Source organism: Condylura cristata, unplaced genomic scaffold (genome assembly GCF_000260355.1).
Source record: "Condylura cristata isolate star-nosed mole 26May11 unplaced genomic scaffold, ConCri1.0 scaffold00023, whole genome shotgun sequence".
NCBI classification, from domain to species: Eukaryota; Metazoa; Chordata; class Mammalia; order Eulipotyphla; family Talpidae; genus Condylura; species Condylura cristata.
Window position 1 is genome coordinate 34,443,673 of NW_004567124.1, and position 17,468 is coordinate 34,461,140.

The window sequence follows — 17,468 nt, forward strand, 5'->3', positions numbered from 1 at the left end:
CTGAGCCGGGCTCCGGCGCGGCGCCCACCCGCGTGGGGCAGACAGCGACGGCCGGCCCCTCCGGGCGCGTGGACTGCCGGGCGGAGGTGTTGGCCGAGGAGGAGGAGACAGAGGAGGGGACTGGGCCGGGGCTAGGGCCCGGCGGGGGAGACATGCGGTTGGTGACCGAGCCGAGCAGACGGACCGTGCGCCCGAAATGCAGGTGAGCCCGGCGGCCGAGGCCCAGCCCGGAACGGGCATCCTGGCAGCGAGGACCTCAGGGAGCCCCAGGGGGGCCCGGGCTGCGCCTTCCTGGGACTGCGGGGCACCCAGCACCGCCCAGACCTGCTTTGGGTCACAGTCCTGACCCTCTCCAGCCACGGGAGGAAAGATTCTTCATTTTCCATCCTTCCCCACCTCCAGCAAATTCCAGCTTGGCTAGCTGGACCGTGGGGCTGTGGCGGATCCCCGCCGCCAGGTCCCGTCATCCTCCTGCCCCTTTCCCATCCTGAGCATTGGCCATCCTGGATGTGCCACTTCTTGGCGCTGGGCCACTGCAACTCTCCATAGACCAGCACCCCCCAGGCAGCCCCAGCAAGCACCGGCACCCCTGAGCCCCGGGTGCTGGTCAGGGACCAGGTATCTCCCTAAGCTTTACCTGGGGACCAGCTCCTCCCCTCACCCAAGAGCAGCCCCTTTCCAGCAACTGTGCTGTGAGTGAAAGGAAAGGGGGTGAGGACGGTGGAGACCTGCTGGGGTTGAGGCCCCAGAACTCCTTAGGAGCCTCCCTTTGTCTCCTTTCAGTCCTGGCTTCTCACCTCCTCCTGCCCCACTTTTCATTCTGAAGCACAGCGGGTGGGAGGTGGGAACCCGCTGTGAAGGGGAAGGTGAGGAGGGAGCCTCCTGCTCTGCCCCCAGTTGAGATGGCTGTGGGCTTCCTGTTCCCCAAGGCCCCCCGGGATGCCTGTCGCCTGTCCCTCCAGGCGCTCCCTCTCGGAGGAGAGATGGAGCCAGCCCAACGGGCAGCCCCTTCCTAGTCCGTGGGCCATGTCCTGGGTGGGTCCCAGCCCTGCCGCTTCAGCCTGGTTGCACTGGTTTGGGCATCTCCTCTTTGTTCTCAGAGGTCCCTGTTTTGGGGCAGGGAAGGGGCATCTGGAAGAATGGACACAGGTGTGTCCTTGCGGGTGGGTGTTCAGGAGGCCCACGGAGGGGCCCACGGAGCCATCTGGGCCAGCGCCTCGGTGCGTGCCCAGCCTTCCCTCAGAGCACCTCTTTGAGCTTGAGCAGTGGAGGTTCAGACTGTGCTGCTCTGGCCTCAGCCCTGCTGGTTGTTGGTGCTCAGGGAGTGATGAGCAGGGTCACTGGCTCCCCCTGCCAGTGAGGAGTGCTGCTGAGGGGGAAAGGGTCAGTGGTTCCCAAGTCCTTTGTCCTGTGGGACCCAGGGGCTCAGCCCTCACACCTCAGCAGGTACCTCAGCCAGTCTGCCTGGGTTCCTGCTTTTATCCGTGACCTGGGGCTGGAGAAGGTGGCAGAGGAGAGACTTTAGAAATCATGGAATCCAGGTAGGGACTCTGGGAGATACCTCGCTGCCCCTCCAGGGGATAGGGAGGGGTATTTAGCAAAGAGAAGGTAGTCCCCTGTGGTATTCCTGGTTTTTGCCCCCTCTCCTGATGCTGCCAATTTAAGTGAGATGGGCCTTGGGTAGGCTTGGTCCCAGGCTGAAGCGGTGCACCCCAGAGCTGGAGCAGAGTGGGCCTGACATTCAAGGTTTGGGGGCCTGGATGTGTGCGCAAGGCAAAGCGGAGCCATCATAGCTGTGGGGCCCTGTGAGACCACTTTCCCTCTTGCTGTAATCCTCTTTGATCCTGGGGTCAGCCTCCCATGCCTGCCTCTGAGCACCCATTGTTTCTAGACTGTATTATTTTCTAATACCTTAGAGCCCCAGAAAGACATAAAAAAAAAATTTGTTGAGCATAAAGCCAAGCAGGATCCCTGGTATCAGCGACAGCACAACTGTGCTGCCTTCCAGGTACCTCCCCAAGCAACAGGGAACACGGTGTCTGGGGCTTGGGTCCAGCCCTGCTGAGAAAGGGGGACCCCAGCCCTGCTGAGAAAGGGGGCTGCACAGCAGTTTGCACAGACCCCTGAGACACTAGGCCTTGAGGCCAGTGGGAAGAGGATCTGTGGGATTAGGGAAGGGCCACGGAGGAGCAGGGAAGGGGAGGGGAGTGGGACTCCATGCAGGGCCTGGGTTGGTGAGCCTTGGTCTGCTGGCTGACCATCCTGTGTACGGCACACTGTGGAAGCTGGTGGCCTCCCAGCCCTGCCCCTCGCCCTGCCCCACCACTACCATGGACTCTTCCCCCCATGCGCTCTATTCTGTTCCCACAAGCCCTCCACATATACTCATGTCACCTCGCCCGGTCCAGCATCTGTCTCCAGAAGAGTTCTCTCCCTCCCCAGGATAGACCCACACTGGTTTGCTCCCACTGTTGCATCATCATGTGCATTTGTGCCGGTAATGCACATTCCCGCTGCTACCCCGACCTGGCCCAGGCCTCCCAGGCCTTTGGGTATTGCCTTCTGGCCAGTCCTGAACTCATCCCCAGGGCTTGCTTGCCTGGCCCTAAGATAGGGAAGATCCTGGGAGGCACTGGGGAGCAGTGGGTGGCTGCTAGAAAGTACCACCTGGAGCGGACACTGTCCTCAGCCTGTGTGGGTGGCCCAAGCTGGGCCGTTTCAAGAACACCCCAGGCAGCAGTTGGGGAAAGCCAAGTCAGGGTGCTGTCGCACACAGCAGCTCTCAGGAAGGGTGGGATTTATTCTGGAGGCTGAAGGCCTAACAAAAATCAAAACTAAGTAAGTCCTAAGATAGCAGCCAGACTAGGCAGCACAGAAAATAGGGGACTCCAGAATTGGGAGGCAGTTCTTTGTAGAAGTAGTGCAGACCAAACAAGTTCATTTCCAAAACCATTTGCGGATTCTTGATAATGACCTTGGTTATGTGTTGAGTGAATGAATGAGTGAGTGTCTGCTGTGGGCTCATCACAGCCGTGCTGACAAGAGTCTCATATGTGTTCAGTGTCTCTGATGCCATTATAGCTCAGCGTTGTTGAATGTGGTCCCTGGACTGAGATGCCTTTAAGTCTCAGCCCCCCATGACTAAGCTCCGTGATTCTGGGCGAGTTACTTCATCTCTGGGTCTCAGTCTCTTTGTCTGTAGGAGAGGGGGACATGGCGTCTACCTGTAGAGTCACTGGAGGGTGAAGTGTGTTCATTTGTACAGAGCATTCTAGAGAATGCTCACTGCTCATAGTTTATACCAGTAATGTGCTTGCAGTCTTGGGCTAGTACAGAGGCTTGATTTTATAGCTCTGGAAACTGGAGCCTGAGCACTGCAAGAACTTCCCCAAAGTTCTCAGCCCCCAAGCTCTTGCTGGCTGGGCAGGCATGGCCTATTTGTGATAAAGCAATGCAGTTAATAATAATGTCATGAGCACATGATATCATGACCCTACTCCCCACGTGAACATGGACATTTCAGTCCTGAGATACCTCTTCCCATCTACCTCCCCACCCCATCTCACGGTTTCTTTCTCTGAGGCAACCACCACACTAAATTGTCTGTTCATCGTTCCTTTGCCTTTAAAGCTATGTGCCTTTAATATATATAAATTGTTTAGTTTTAGTCACTTTTGAACTTTACAAATAGAACATGAAACCATGGGCAGTCTTCTGAAATTTCCCTTTTCTCTCTAGCACCTATGCTGAAGTTTTCACCTACAGTGTTGCAAATAACACAAATGTGTTTGTTCGTTTACATGGCTGCATAATGTTCCATCATTTGACCCTAATACAGTGCATTTACTATTCTCGGGCACTGGGTCACTTCCCTGTTTTGTTCTTACAAACCCTGCTGTGAGGAAGCAGGCACAGTGTCCCTGGCATACATTGCTGGGCTGTAGGGCATGTCCACAGTCAGCTTTGCCAGGAAGTGGGCCAGTGTGTTTTCCACTGGACCTGTTTATGCTCCCCCATTAGGAGATGAGGATCCCTACTGCTCTCCAGCACTTGGTATTGACAAAGTCTTGGTTTTTGCTGATTGAATGCGTATAAGATGGTATTTTACTATGGCCTTGATATGCACTTCTGGAACTCAGGTCTCTGGCAAATGGAATGGGGGTTGAGATGGACAGCAGCTAGTATATAACAGATGCTCACTAAGTGATGGATCCCTCTGCCTCAGTTTCCCAGTTGTGGAGATGTTATCTGTGCCAGCCTGGAGCTCAGGGATGGGCCAGACAGTCAGAGAGGACTTCTCAAAGAAGTGGGGATGAGGGAAGAGCGAGAAGAGCTTAAGTCTCTGTACATTTAAAGCCAAAGAAACCCCAGTGATTCTGTGTTCACTCCCAGGATGAGAAAGGGCTACCCCAGCTTGGGAGGAAGAGGGAGCCTTGCTTCATTGTTCTAATCATCAGAGCTCCCTTCCTCCCCACAGCCCTCGCCCCAAATCCCATCTCTACACCCTGGCACTGGGCTTGATAGGTAGCCTGTAGAACAAACGCTGAATGGACTCACCTCTTTGGGAGTCCTCCCTGATTGTTCTTGCCCTTGGCTTGAGTGAGGAGTGACTAAGCCAGGTGACTCCTGGGCATTTGCAAGACTCCCCAAGAGGCCCTCGAGCCCCACTTACCTGCAGAGGCTGGGGAGCCAGGTGTTTAGCAGATTCATTTGGAGCGGCTCCCTCTCCCAGCCTGGTGCCCCAGACATCGATTCTGTGGGGCTTTCCGGCCTGGGCCTGGGCCTCTGGAGCTGGTGGAGACGAGCGACGGGGCTGGCGGAATAATTATGCCTATTTCATGTGACACCCAAATTGATTGCCGCCAGGGTGACATTACCAGGGCATTGTTCCTCGTCTCCAACCTCTTATTACATGTTATTAGGGTGTGTGGTGTGTGTGTGTTTTTCTATTTTTTCCCATTTCAGAGAATTAATCTCTTTCTACCGCCTCCTCTGCTTCCCTCTGCAGAGCCTGCTCTGGGCTCTGAGAGGGGGCGGAGCCTGGCCAGCAGCCTTCCTCTGCTGGCTCCCCAGGTAGAGGAGCCTGGACAGCACAGGCCACTGGGGGGGCTGGCCACCTCAGGTCCCCTTAGCTGGGCGCAAGACAGGAGGCTCTCGGAGCTAAGAGAGACTGTCGGGGGCTGGGTCAGCAGTCTTCCTGTAATCTCCCAGGTCTGGTCTCTGCTCACATATGTCTCATGACGTCTGCCTTGGGAAAGCCCTTAGAGAGTTACAGAGATACAAGTGTCCCCCCAAGGCTGTGCGGCACTGGATGGTGCCACTGATTATGACTAAGCAGAGCACCTGTGTATGTCTGATCCAAGGGGTTCAGTCCCCTTGAGGTGGAGCTCAGTGGCCAGGAGTTGGCTCACATTCAGTAGAGCAGAGAGAAGTGGCTTTGAACAGCCGGTGCCAGAGAAGTGTTTGTATTTATAGTTTGCCTGTCCATGTTATAAATAACTCTCTGGACCTTGGTCTGTGATGTATTGGGGTGCTGTTTTAGATCTTTCTCCCTCTGAGTGAGAAGTAACCGTTCACCTGTCCCTGACTGGAGCCACCCTGAATGGAGGGGTCTTCCAATCCTTACGTGACATTGGGAAGAGAAAGTGGGAGCTGCTGGGAGCTGGGGATTCTTGCCAGGCTCTCGCCCTGAGGTGCCTTGCACAGGGCTCTGATGCTCTGGGGCCTTGGATTCCTCACTTGTGGGATCTTTTTCGAAGGTGACCCTGATCCCAGGCTCAGTGCCCTTGGGCATCTGACCTAACCACTCATAGCCTCAGTTTCCTCATCTGCAGAGTGGGGGCAGGGTGCCTCCCTCCCAGGGCATGGCTGAGGCTTGGCGGGTGCGCTGTTCCCTGTCAGCCACCCTTCCTTCTGCCCGTGCTCCCTGCCCTGCCAGGAGCCTGCCTTTCCCTTTGCTAAATGAGGACCCCTCTCCATCCCCTGCCGCTCACTTGGCCCCTAGGCCTGAGTGGGAGAGAGGCCATGTGCAAGGGTGAGGGGACAGCCTGGGGCCTAGCTGCGTCAGGCGTAGCCCCAGCTCTGCCCTTACTGTGCGGGCCTGGGCCAGTGGCAGACTCTGAGCGCCGACCTCCAAGCTCCCTCTCCCTAACCTGTAAAATGGGGATAACAGCATCAGCCAAATGGGGATAATAACTTGAGCCAAATAGAACCATGGCAAGTCCATCCTTGAGCCAAATAGAACGCTCAAGTCCATCCTTGATTTCCTGTCATGCCAGCAGTGTAACAGATCAAGTTATAGGATCCTTTGTGCCTCGTTTTTCCCATCTGCAAACTGGGGGTGTCAGGTTGTGGTGGGATCAATTTCATTTTCACACGTGGGTGCTTTGGTCAACACGTGGCACGCCAGAGGCCCTCACCATCACTCATTGTATTTGTTAGGTCCCTGCCCTTCAAGCTAGTTATACTGCTCCCCTCGACGACTCCTTCTCTCCTAGTCTAGGGGCTGAGACACCCTCCTCCCTGATGGGGGCTGCCAGTTTCCTGGCCCCCAAAGCTTGAGCTGGGTCAGGCTAAGGTGTTCCCCAAAGTGGGGACAGCTGAAGAAAGGCCCCAGGAGGTGGGGAGCTGAGGAGACCAGGCCAAGTCCTGCTGCCAGACACCTACCTCAGGCCAGTGGCCTGAGCAGGGGATGAGGCTAGATACCTGCAGGGTGCCTTCCGGCTCCGAGAGCCTGGGCTGGCATTTCAGAGAACTGGAGAGGGTTAGGCATGGAGGGCGGCAGGACGCAACACCTAGGTTTTCCTAGAGGCCCTCTGATCACCACATAGGTGTTAGCGCCTCCATTCTGGGATAGCTGCGATTCAAGTCGGGGTGCTGTCTGCTCAGCTGAGCCCTGCATAGGCAACAGGGAAGCTTCCCGTAGTCGGTGGTGACCTAGAGCCAACTCCTAGCTTCCCAGCTGCAGAACAACTCTGGAGGGCCAGGCAGGCCCAGCAAGGTCCAGGACTCATCCAGGCTCACACAGCTGGAGCCCAGACCTAGTTCTGCAAGCCTGGTGCCTTCCTTTTACTCACCCACAGTGGCTTTCTCTAGGCCTTGGCTCACCCCTGCTCCTCCTTACCACTCAACCACTGCTGGAGGGCAAATTCTATGTATAGAAGCCTTTAAACACTAAGATGCTTTGACAATTAAAATTCATAATTTATCCCGCAAATGGCCTGGGGCTGCAGGCTGGCCGGAAGGCTGGCAGCTCCTGAAATCAGGAGCCTGATGGGGTGGGTTGTGTGGAACCCCATCAGGTGCAGGGGGCCAAGTGCTTGGCCAGGTACCCTCCAGCCTAGAGAGGCTAAGAGGTCAGGAGGATGCTTGTGGAGATGATTGTGCTCCCTGGTGTGCCTGTGAGATGATCTAGTGGTGGGCTCTGGGCCAGGGAGGGCGGGAAAGGTGGGGGGTAGGTGCAGCAGGCACAGAACACACACAAGCCCCACATGTATAGATTGCCTGAGCTTGGGGGGCGCATGACACATTCTCTCTCTCTCTCTCTCTTTCTCTCTCCCTCTCTCTCTCTCTCTCTCTCTCTCTCACACACACACACACACACACCCTAGGGGCTCAGGAACTCTGCCAGAACCAAGAGCAAGAGGAAAATAAAGAATTATACACGACAAAGGACATGACCTCAATTTTCTTCCACGTTGATTTTTCTCTCCTCCTGGGGTGAGGCTGAGGGAGGCAAAGGAGGGTGGGACCAGCCCAGTAGGAGACAGACAGATCACCTGCCCACCACCAGTCTGGAGTTCTGGACCCCTCCTTGCAGGGCCCCCATCCACCCACACCTCCCTGATCTAGGAAGCAGCTCCCCACCTTAACATCCCCCATCAGATGCCTGACCGAGTCTCCCAGTTAGCAGCTGACACCAGGGCCATTTTCAGCCTTTTGCACCTCAGCAGGAATGAGCCCTGGAGAGCCACAGGGAGTATCTGCAGAGCCTGCCCGCCCTGTTGGGCTGGAGGCAGCCATCAGAGTGCCCCTGTGCTCTCAGATGGTCCCAGCCCCAGACCATCACCCACACACCTTCTCTCACGGTGCCCTCCGCAGAAATACTCACCTGCGCCTTACTCAGCCTGTAGATTGCATTTTGGCTTGTGCTCAGAGGACACCCTCGAGGCTTCTATGAAGAGCGTGGGGCCAGGCATGGGGTGATCTCAGACTTTCCCCAGGTGTTTGCTGCAGGCAGGGGCCCCCAGTCTGGGGTCACATGGAAGGGGGTGGAGACTGCAGGAGGCCCCCCTCAGAAGGAGAAAAAGATTGCTGAACACATCTGTAGTACTCTGTGGGGAGAGAGGCTGAGATCCAGAGGGACTGCTAGAAGGGCGAGCTCCTCTTCCCACGGGCTTGAGAAGAGCTGCTGGAGGGAAAGATTCTGGGGCTGGGTTCTGAAGGCCCAGTGGGATTTCCAGGCACGGGGTGAGCAGCCTGCCTCGGCTGTGGGAGAAAGACTCTGGGCTGGGGACCTCGTTGAGGGGTTCCAGACTGGTCTTGCTGACCCCACTGCCCAGCCCAACCATGTGGCCATGGCGCCCTGAACAGGTACTTGCCACTAACATGATTGCTTCACAAAGTAGATCCAGTGGCCTGGGTCCTGGAGCTGAGGCAAAGAAGGGGCCTCAGACAGGCGGGCTTTGGGGCTGGGGCGAGTCACCAGGAATCACCTGGCATGCTCCCTTCCCCTCTGTGAGTAGCCAGACCCAGCCCATGGGGCGGTGCTGAGGACAGTGCATGAACAGGCATCAAGCACACAGGAGCTGAGTCTGTAGGGAGGTGCCCACCCTGTCTCCCCCACCTACCCCACCCTGTGTAACCCCCTTTCTCCCTGCTTTCTCTGCCTCCCTCTCCTGTTTTGCCTGTGGTTTCTCTGTCTCCTGCTTTTGGTCATGTCCCTGTGGACCTGGGCAGACTTTGCAAAGCCCTCGCCCCCTTCCCGGGTCTGCTGGCCCTCTGTTCTCCCCGGCCAAATACCCCGCATGGTCCGTGGTGTCAGGACAAGATGAGACTGAGTAGCCCCAACTGGACCCTCAGCATGCTGCCAGTCTCAGAGCCGGGCAAGGACCTGAGGGCCCAAGCACCAGTCCCGGCAGTGGCGCGTTCCTGCCAGGGACTCGTGCCAGTGTGCCGGGGGATGCCTGCCGTCCCCAAGGAGCGCTGAGTGGGAACACCATGAAATATTGACACTAGAAACCTAAAATAACTGCCTTCCATCTTGTGCTGCAACCAACCCCAAATTAGGTGAGATTCCTTCATCGACAGCAGACGCAAAAGATGAAGAAAAACACTGAAAAAAAAAAAAAAAAACCTGTGTGTTCCACATACCTTTGTTTTTTAACAGCTGGGGAGAGACTTTGATGGTCTTGGAGGAGCGGGGCACCTACCTGCAGCTCTGAGGGTTAGACCTTCCCTCGCCCGCCTGCTCTGGCCAGTCCAAGGTCCCCCTCCCCTAGACTGGCGGGCAGTAGGTGGACCTTCCCTGCTTGAGCCTAAGAAGAGGGAGGCCGGGGGAAGAGGAGGGGAGCTCTGCCGCCTCCTAGCCTGTGGCCCAGGCCCAAGAGCACATGAGTATGCTGGAAGCCTGTTTTTCTCATCTGTGAAATGGCAAGAGGCCTCTTTGGCGTGCCTCTGTGAGGGTTTTGGTGACAGTGCATCTGAGCTGGAAAGCTGGTCTTCTGGGGGCTCGGCCTGTGGTGTCATGCCCCTTTCTGCCTGGTTCTATAGGTCACTTGACCTGCTGCTGGGGGTGGAGACGCACCCCTGCCCGCAGGGGCCTCCAGACTGCTGACAAGTAGACCCCTCAGTGCTCCCCTAAGTCCACTTACTATCCTAAGCACCTTCTGTGTCCACCAGTCTCTGGGGGACATTCCCAACGTGAGGCCCTAGTTGGGGTTTCCAGCCAACCCCTCAGAGAGATCCTTCCCACTCTGGTAGGAACTGCAGTTCGGGGCCTGAGCCCCGCTCTAGCCCCTAGTCAGGGTTGAAGATGCTGACTTTCTGGCTAGAAAAAGTTCAGCGTCTATGGCTCTCTCTCAGAGATCTGGGGTGCAGCCCCTCACTGCATGCAGGGGGAAGGCACCAGAAGGGGCAGGTGTTGCCTGAGGCCACATAGTGGAATAACCACGGGAGCTGCTTCTGGCTAGTGTGGGGGCCGCTGTGCCCGGACATGAGGGAGAGGCTGTGGTGACTCTGACCAGTGGCCTCTGCAGCCTGGGCCTGTGGCTCTGCCACTTCCTGCAGCCATGTGCAGCTGGGAGGGGCAAGCTGCTCGGGCTGAGCATCCTCCTCCGGTCCTCTGCCTCACCGGTCCTCTGCCTCACCTGCCTGCCCACCATGCTTGTCTATGTCGTGTCCATCGTCTAGTTGCTAAAGCTTTTGCCAAGGTGGGAAGCCCTCAGGGGCCCAGGATCCAAAATGAAACAATGCATAAAACACCAGTCCTTGGCCACCTGCAGGGTCCAAGGCCCCACCATGGCAGCTGCCCCCCCAGCAGTTATGTGATGCCTGCAGCACCCATGGGGCGAGACCAGGTTAGGCCAGGAGGTGTGGCCCAGCAACTGTGCACCTACTGTGTGCTTGGAGGCCTCAGTGCCTCCGCCTAGCATGACAGCCACTTGTCAAAGATGAGAGAAGAGCGCTGTGGACACTGGAGGGCAGTGTCCTTCGGTGCTGCCCTGGTCCTGTGCATCATGGCTCATGGCGGCGCTGATGGCCAGACCCAAGGTGGCGGCCACACGCAGCACTTATGGCTTCCCATCAGTATATTTGAATCCCCACTGCTCTGTAGGTCTGCTCCAGCCCCGCCCCCACCTGAGGGGCTTTGAGCTCTGCAAAGCTGCACGTGTGCTTCCATGCTCACACACACACACATGATCAACCTCTTGGGTCTGCTGTCTGTCACATGTTTCACTAAGGTGACAGACACATCTCCCTCCCTGACAGGTGACAAGCACCCATGACCATTTGACCCAAGAGTGTCATGTCACAGGTGGGACTACAAGGCCCAGGCTTTCAGCATATTTCTCGCATTGCTCAGGTCACCAAGAAGCTCCCACCTTCAGTCATTATGTGGGACTTTGATGTCCTTTCCTGCCTGTCATACTTTCTTTACATCATCTTTTTACTATTTGTTAACATAATTTTTCTATCAGTTGGCTTAAATAATGTTTTTAAAGTATTTATTTATGCTTCAGAACTGGGGTACAGGTCAGAGGTGTGGTGGGTGAGAGGATTCACCAGAGACAGAGTGGGGAGCAGAACAGGCAGATGTACTGAAACATTGCTGAGGGGAGCAGTGGGCAGGCCAGGAGAGATCTGCTGTGCCATATGGGTCAGCTCCTTGGCTGGGGATCGAACTCATGCTGCAGTAGCTTCTGAGAGCTCCTTTTTTTTTTTTTTTAAGGAGGTGGGCTACCACTAATGTAGGGTATTTCGGTTTGGTGCGCAAGAGATGTTTCTGGCTAAGCAGGTCAAGGATGGCTTCAGGGAGGAGGAGACCTTTGGGGTAGAAGATCACAAAGGCAGTTGGCGCAGGAGCTGAGAGAGCTCTCCAGAAGGAGATTGCTCAGTGCAGGAATGTGCGAGACAAGTGGGGGGCTGGTCCCTGTAGCTTCACTGAAGGGAGTGGTGGGTGAGGGAGACAGGGAGGTGGCAAGAGGGTGGAGGTTTCAAATGCCAGCTTCTTGTCTCTGTGAGAGACCCTCTCAGTCCTCAACCCTCTCTAGCAGCCCAGCCCCGCCCAAGCTGGGTGCTAAAAGTCCTATTTACCTCTGCAGGTCCCCAACCTCACGCCTGCACCAGCCCCAGCTGCCAGCCCAATTACTTATTGATCGCCTGTCAGGATGTTTGCTTTTCTGGTGGGTCACTGGAGCGTGTGTGACTGTGGAAAATGGCCTGGTGGGGGTGGGGTGGGGATCCTGAGCCATACAAGAGTCTGCAGAGGGGATGGTGGGGGGGGTGGACAAAGCCTCGGGGGATAACAGAACCTTGCAGATTCCATAACATGTCAGTGACACCAGAGCCCTCTCCAGTTAATCAGTCACTTAGTCGATCAACATCCAGAGGGAACCTGTCAGCATGGGAGGCCACGAGCACTGGAAAGTGAGTGGAATCACTGGAGCCCGACAGACCAGAGCCTTAGCCTCAAACGAGCCCCCTCTGCTAGCTGGGTGTCCTGGGGCAGCCACCTGCTGTCAGGTGCCCAGTACGGCAGGGTTGCAGTGTGAATGGCAAGGCTTGAGTCCTTGGAAGCAGACTGGGTGCGGGGATGGGGAAGGCCCTGGGGAAGGGGGGGGTGTGCTGAGCTGGGGCGAAGAGGTGGCTCCTCTCAGCCTGGCCTCCCCCACCTGTAGTGAGCCCCATGGGGCCATGTGTGGTGTATGGTGTATGGATAAGCAGCAAAGCCCCAAGAGGTATTAGCTGCAGTGAATGAGCTTGGAGGGATCTTCGCCTGCCCCCAGTAGGTCAGGGGTGACTGCAGCTGGACCCCCCCAGAGACCATCCATTCAGCCCAGCCCCTGGAAGAGTCCAGATAGGCCATCTTATCTCCTGCCACCCTGCCCGCAAATTTCCATGGATGAGGCAGGGGTGGAGGAAGGAGGAGATGGGGAGGCGTATGAGCAACGGGCCTCTGACCTTGGACTCAGAGAGTAACGGAGGCTAGGCCCCCCAGCCCTGGCCCAGTCCATTGCCAGTCTTCAGGCTCACCTCCCTGAGGTGATGCTCCAGCATCATCTCTGTCACCACCCAAGTCCTGCATGTTCCTTAGACCCAGCTGTGACAAGAAGCACCACATCAGTGTTTCAGGACAGATTGGCACCCTGGGCTGCCCCCCTCAAAGGGGGGCTCTCCCCGACCCCGGACTAGCAGCTGCACAGGAGAGGGTGATTAGAATCTGAGAGATGGATGAGTGAAGGCTGGAGAAAGATGCTCTGAGCAGTGGACATTCATTAGACCTTGAAGATAGCGGTTCCAGCAGGCAGGGAAGGGACATTTGCGGAGGAGGGACTGCAAAGGGAAAGTCAGCTCTTCTCGGGCCCAGACTCAGGAGCCTGGGCCTGCACCATGGGGAACAAGGAAGGAGAGCATCAGAGACTGCACTGGAGGCATCAGGGCTGGCTGGCATGCCTGGGACTGGCCTGGGACCCCCTGGGGAGGAAATTTGTGAGCACAGATTTGGTTTTGTGGGATGCTCAGGACTTCTGGACTGGGGCTCACCCTGGGGGTGAGACCCTGGTGTCTGTGTCTGAGGAAGCTCAAGCTAAAGGCAAGGGGTGGGCCTCAAGAGCCCTGGCCCAGCATGGTGGAGACCAGACAAGCTCTTCTGATCCCCCCGAGCCCTGAGGGTGCTCAGCGTGGCTGCCTTTATCCATGCCGTGCACCAGGGGAAGCTGAGGCTGAGCGTGTGGGGTGCGTGCGTGGAGTCATAGTGCCAGTAAAATATGAAGGACGTGGATATAGTCTGGGCAGGCTGATACCAGGCTTCTGTGAGGAGATCCTGCCACTTCCATAAACACCCTCTACCCCAGAGAGACTCTGGAGGTTAAAGAGCAAGGAGGGGGCAGGAACATCCTGCATTGTCCCAGCAAAGGGGGCCCCATCTCTGTGTTGGCCAGAGGCTTGTGGTAGGGTCCGGCCGAAAGCTGTCCTCTAACGGCTCCTTGTCCTTCCTTGCTTCCCTGTAGGTGAGCGAGAGGATGCTGGCGGGGGGTGTGAGGAGCATGCCCAGCCCCCTCCTGGCCTGCTGGCAGCCCATCCTCCTGCTGGTGCTGGGCTCCGTGTTGTCAGGCTCAGCCACAGGCTGCCCACCCCGCTGCGAGTGCTCCGCCCAGGATCGTGCTGTGCTCTGCCACCGAAAGCGATTCGTGGCAGTGCCCGAAGGCATCCCCACCGAGACCCGCCTGCTGGACCTGGGCAAGAACCGCATCAAAACACTCAACCAGGACGAGTTCGCCAGCTTCCCGCACCTGGAGGAGCTCGAGCTCAACGAGAACATCGTGAGCGCCGTGGAGCCGGGCGCCTTCAACAACCTCTTCAACCTCCGGACTCTGGGACTCCGTAGCAATCGCCTGAAGCTCATCCCCCTGGGCGTCTTTACCGGCCTCAGCAACCTGACCAAGCTGGACATCAGCGAGAACAAGATCGTCATCCTGCTGGACTACATGTTCCAGGACCTGTACAACCTCAAGTCACTGGAGGTCGGTGATAACGACCTCGTCTACATCTCCCACCGAGCCTTTAGCGGCCTCAACAGCCTGGAGCAGCTGACACTGGAGAAATGCAACCTGACCTCCATCCCCACCGAGGCTCTGTCCCACCTGCACGGCCTCATTGTTCTGAGGCTCCGGCACCTCAACATCAACGCCATCCGGGACTATTCCTTCAAGAGGTTATACCGGCTCAAGGTCTTGGAGATTTCCCACTGGCCCTACTTGGACACCATGACGCCCAACTGCCTGTACGGCCTCAACCTGACGTCCCTGTCCATCACTCACTGCAATCTGACCGCCGTGCCCTACCTGGCCGTGCGCCACCTGGTCTATCTCCGCTTCCTCAACCTCTCCTACAATCCCATCGGCACCATCGAGGGCTCCATGTTGCATGAGCTGCTCCGGCTGCAGGAGATCCAGCTGGTGGGCGGGCAGCTGGCCGTGGTAGAGCCCTACGCCTTCCGCGGCCTCAACTACCTGCGTGTGCTCAACGTCTCGGGCAACCAGCTGACCACACTGGAGGAGTCGGCCTTCCACTCGGTGGGCAACCTGGAGACGCTCATCCTGGACTCCAACCCGCTGGCCTGCGACTGCCGGCTCCTGTGGGTATTCCGGCGCCGCTGGCGGCTCAACTTCAACCGGCAGCAGCCCACCTGTGCCACGCCCGAGTTTGTCCAGGGCAAGGAGTTCAAGGACTTCCCCGATGTGCTCCTGCCCAACTACTTCACCTGCCGCCGCGCCCGCATCCGGGACCGCAAGGCCCAGCAGGTGTTCGTGGACGAGGGCCACACGGTGCAGTTTGTGTGCAGGGCGGACGGCGACCCCCCACCCGCCATCCTCTGGCTCTCGCCTCGAAAGCACCTGGTCTCTGCCAAGAGCAACGGGAGGCTCACGGTCTTCCCTGACGGCACGCTGGAGGTGCGCTACGCGCAGGTACAGGACAACGGCACGTACCTGTGCATCGCGGCCAATGCAGGCGGCAACGACTCCATGCCCGCCCACCTGCATGTGCGCAGCTACTCTCCCGACTGGCCCCACCAGCCCAACAAGACCTTCGCTTTCATCTCCAACCAGCCGGGCGAGGGGGAGGCCAACAGCACCCGAGCCACCGTGCCTTTCCCCTTCGACATCAAGACCCTCATCATCGCCACCACCATGGGCTTCATCTCCTTCCTGGGCGTCGTGCTGTTCTGCCTGGTGCTGCTGTTCCTCTGGAGCCGAGGCAAGGGCAACACGAAGCACAACATTGAGATCGAGTATGTGCCCCGCAAGTCGGACGCGGGCATCAGCTCTGCCGACGCGCCCCGGAAGTTCAACATGAAGATGATATGAGGATGGGGTGGGGGGCAGGGGCCTGGCTGCCGCCCACCGCTCCCCCAACCTTCCCAGCTCCTTCCTGCCCCTCCACACAGACTCCTCGTCTCCCGCCCTGTCCTGCCTCCGACGCCCCCGCGGCCCTCACCACCTGCCCTCTTTCTACCAGGACCTCGGAAGTCCAGGCCTGGGGACCCCACCTGCGCAGGGGCACACAGTGGGTAGACTGGAGTCGGAGGATGACGAACCACACGTGGCACAGCCAGTCATTCAATAAAAAAAGTTACGAACTTCTTCTGTAACTTGGGTTTCAATAATTATGGATTTTTATGAAAACTTGAAATAATAAAAAGAAAAAAACGATTTCCTATAGCTAGTCGGAATGCAAACTTTTGACGTCCTGATTGCTCCAGGGCCCTCTTCCAACTCAGTTTCTTGTTTTTCTCTTCCTCCTCCTCTTCCTCCTTTCTCTTCTCTTCCCCTGTGGGGAGGGATCACTCAGGAAAACAGGAAAGGAGGTTCCTGCCCCGCCCGTTCACCCGCCCTGCCAGGGCAGCTGCCAGGAGCAGGAGGTGGCAGGTGTGGACCCAGCTCTGGGTTGGCTGTTTGCAGGGAGCGGGTGAGGGGACAGGGCTGCCCTATGACGGTGGGGAGCCTGTCTGCTGAGCTGCCAGGCAGCACTGCTGTGTGTGGGAGGGACGTGGGGGTGGGGGCCTGGCCCAGTTGTGGCTCAGACTCTGGACAGGGGCCGGGGTCCTCCTGGAGGACAGCATAGTCAGGGGAGAGAGCCAGGGGCTAAAGGCACGACTGAAGCCTAACTTCTGGTCCCCACTCTGCCACTGACTTGCTGTGTGACCTCGAACCGGTCACTCACCTTCTCTGGGCCTCGGTCTTCACATCTGTACAAATGGAAACGTTACTCCCCGCCCTGCCTACCTCACAGGGCTGTTGTGAGGAATTGATGAGATGATGTATGTGAAACACTTTGTAACCTGTAAAGCGCTGTGCACACGTGTGGGTGACTGTTCTCATTATGGTCATTATTATCTCACTGGGAGAGGGTGGGTCCTGAAGGGGTCTTCTCTAGATCTGGGTTGGGTGTTCCAGGGACTTCCAGGACAAAGGCCCAGTCTGTTGCCAGAATCTTTGGCTGGATGGACAGGACTCTGGACTCACAAGGGAGTTCCAGGGTCTGTGAGCATCTGACACCTCTAGTTTGGGTCCCGCCCCCAACACACAAACCCTCTACCCCTGAAGCTTTGGCTTGGACTTACCAAGGGATTGTGAGTGCCAGCTCTCTCACAAGCATTTATCAAATATCTGCCATATGCCACTCCCAACATCACTCCCAGTCTTTGGGGCCGCTCCAGGCTGGGTCAGCATTCTGGGTTTGCCCCTTCTCGCACTCAGCTGGACTGCAAGCCAGTACTGGGCTATGAAGGGTTAAGGATTTGGTGTTTTGGGGTTCTCCCTGCACATGAACTGACCAGGAGCGTCAGGCATCAGTCTCCTCTGCCTCACAGCCACTCCCACCCAAACTCAAACCCAAAGCCAAAACTCAAACCCAAAACTCAATGCCACTCCCACCCAAACTGCAAAGATGTGCCCTGATATTAGGGTAAACAGCCAAAGAGATCTTGTCATTTCCCCTGAATCCACGCCTTGTCTCAAGAGACTGGTGCAGTAGCTTGTCCATTAGACCTTGTGCTCACCCCCCCCATCTCTGGGGCAAAGAGGGGACAACCAGGGCAGGGAGACCTGGCTTCTCCCCACTCCCAGAGTTTCCCTTCTCTCCTCAGAGATTCCTTGACTTCAGTCCCACAGTGGACTTAGGATGACCGTGTTGCCTCGTAGCCCCAGGAGTGAGGGAAAAACCAGTAATGCAGGACCCACGGGCAC

At 57.2% G+C, this 17,468-nt stretch overlaps 1 protein-coding gene across 7 annotated transcripts in view; it reads left to right on the top strand.

Moving 5' to 3' along the window:
• The window catches only part of LINGO1 (leucine rich repeat and Ig domain containing 1), a 155,526-nt gene extending 138,942 nt beyond the window's left edge, over positions 1-16,584 (top strand). For 5 of the 7 annotated variants that reach the window (XM_012728721.1, XM_012728723.1, XM_012728724.1 and 2 more), the window contains one exon: positions 13,731-16,584. In XM_012728721.1, coding sequence (XP_012584175.1) covers positions 13,743-15,587 — 1,845 coding nt within the window. In that variant the 5' untranslated portion in view covers positions 13,731-13,742 and the 3' untranslated portion in view covers positions 15,588-16,584. Of the gene's footprint in view, positions 1-17; positions 203-11,822; positions 11,861-13,730 lie in introns of those variants that run through there. The other 2 variants (XM_004688000.2, XR_001145732.1) reach the window with 2 other exon arrangements.
• Positions 16,585-17,468: the final 884 nt, after the last annotated feature.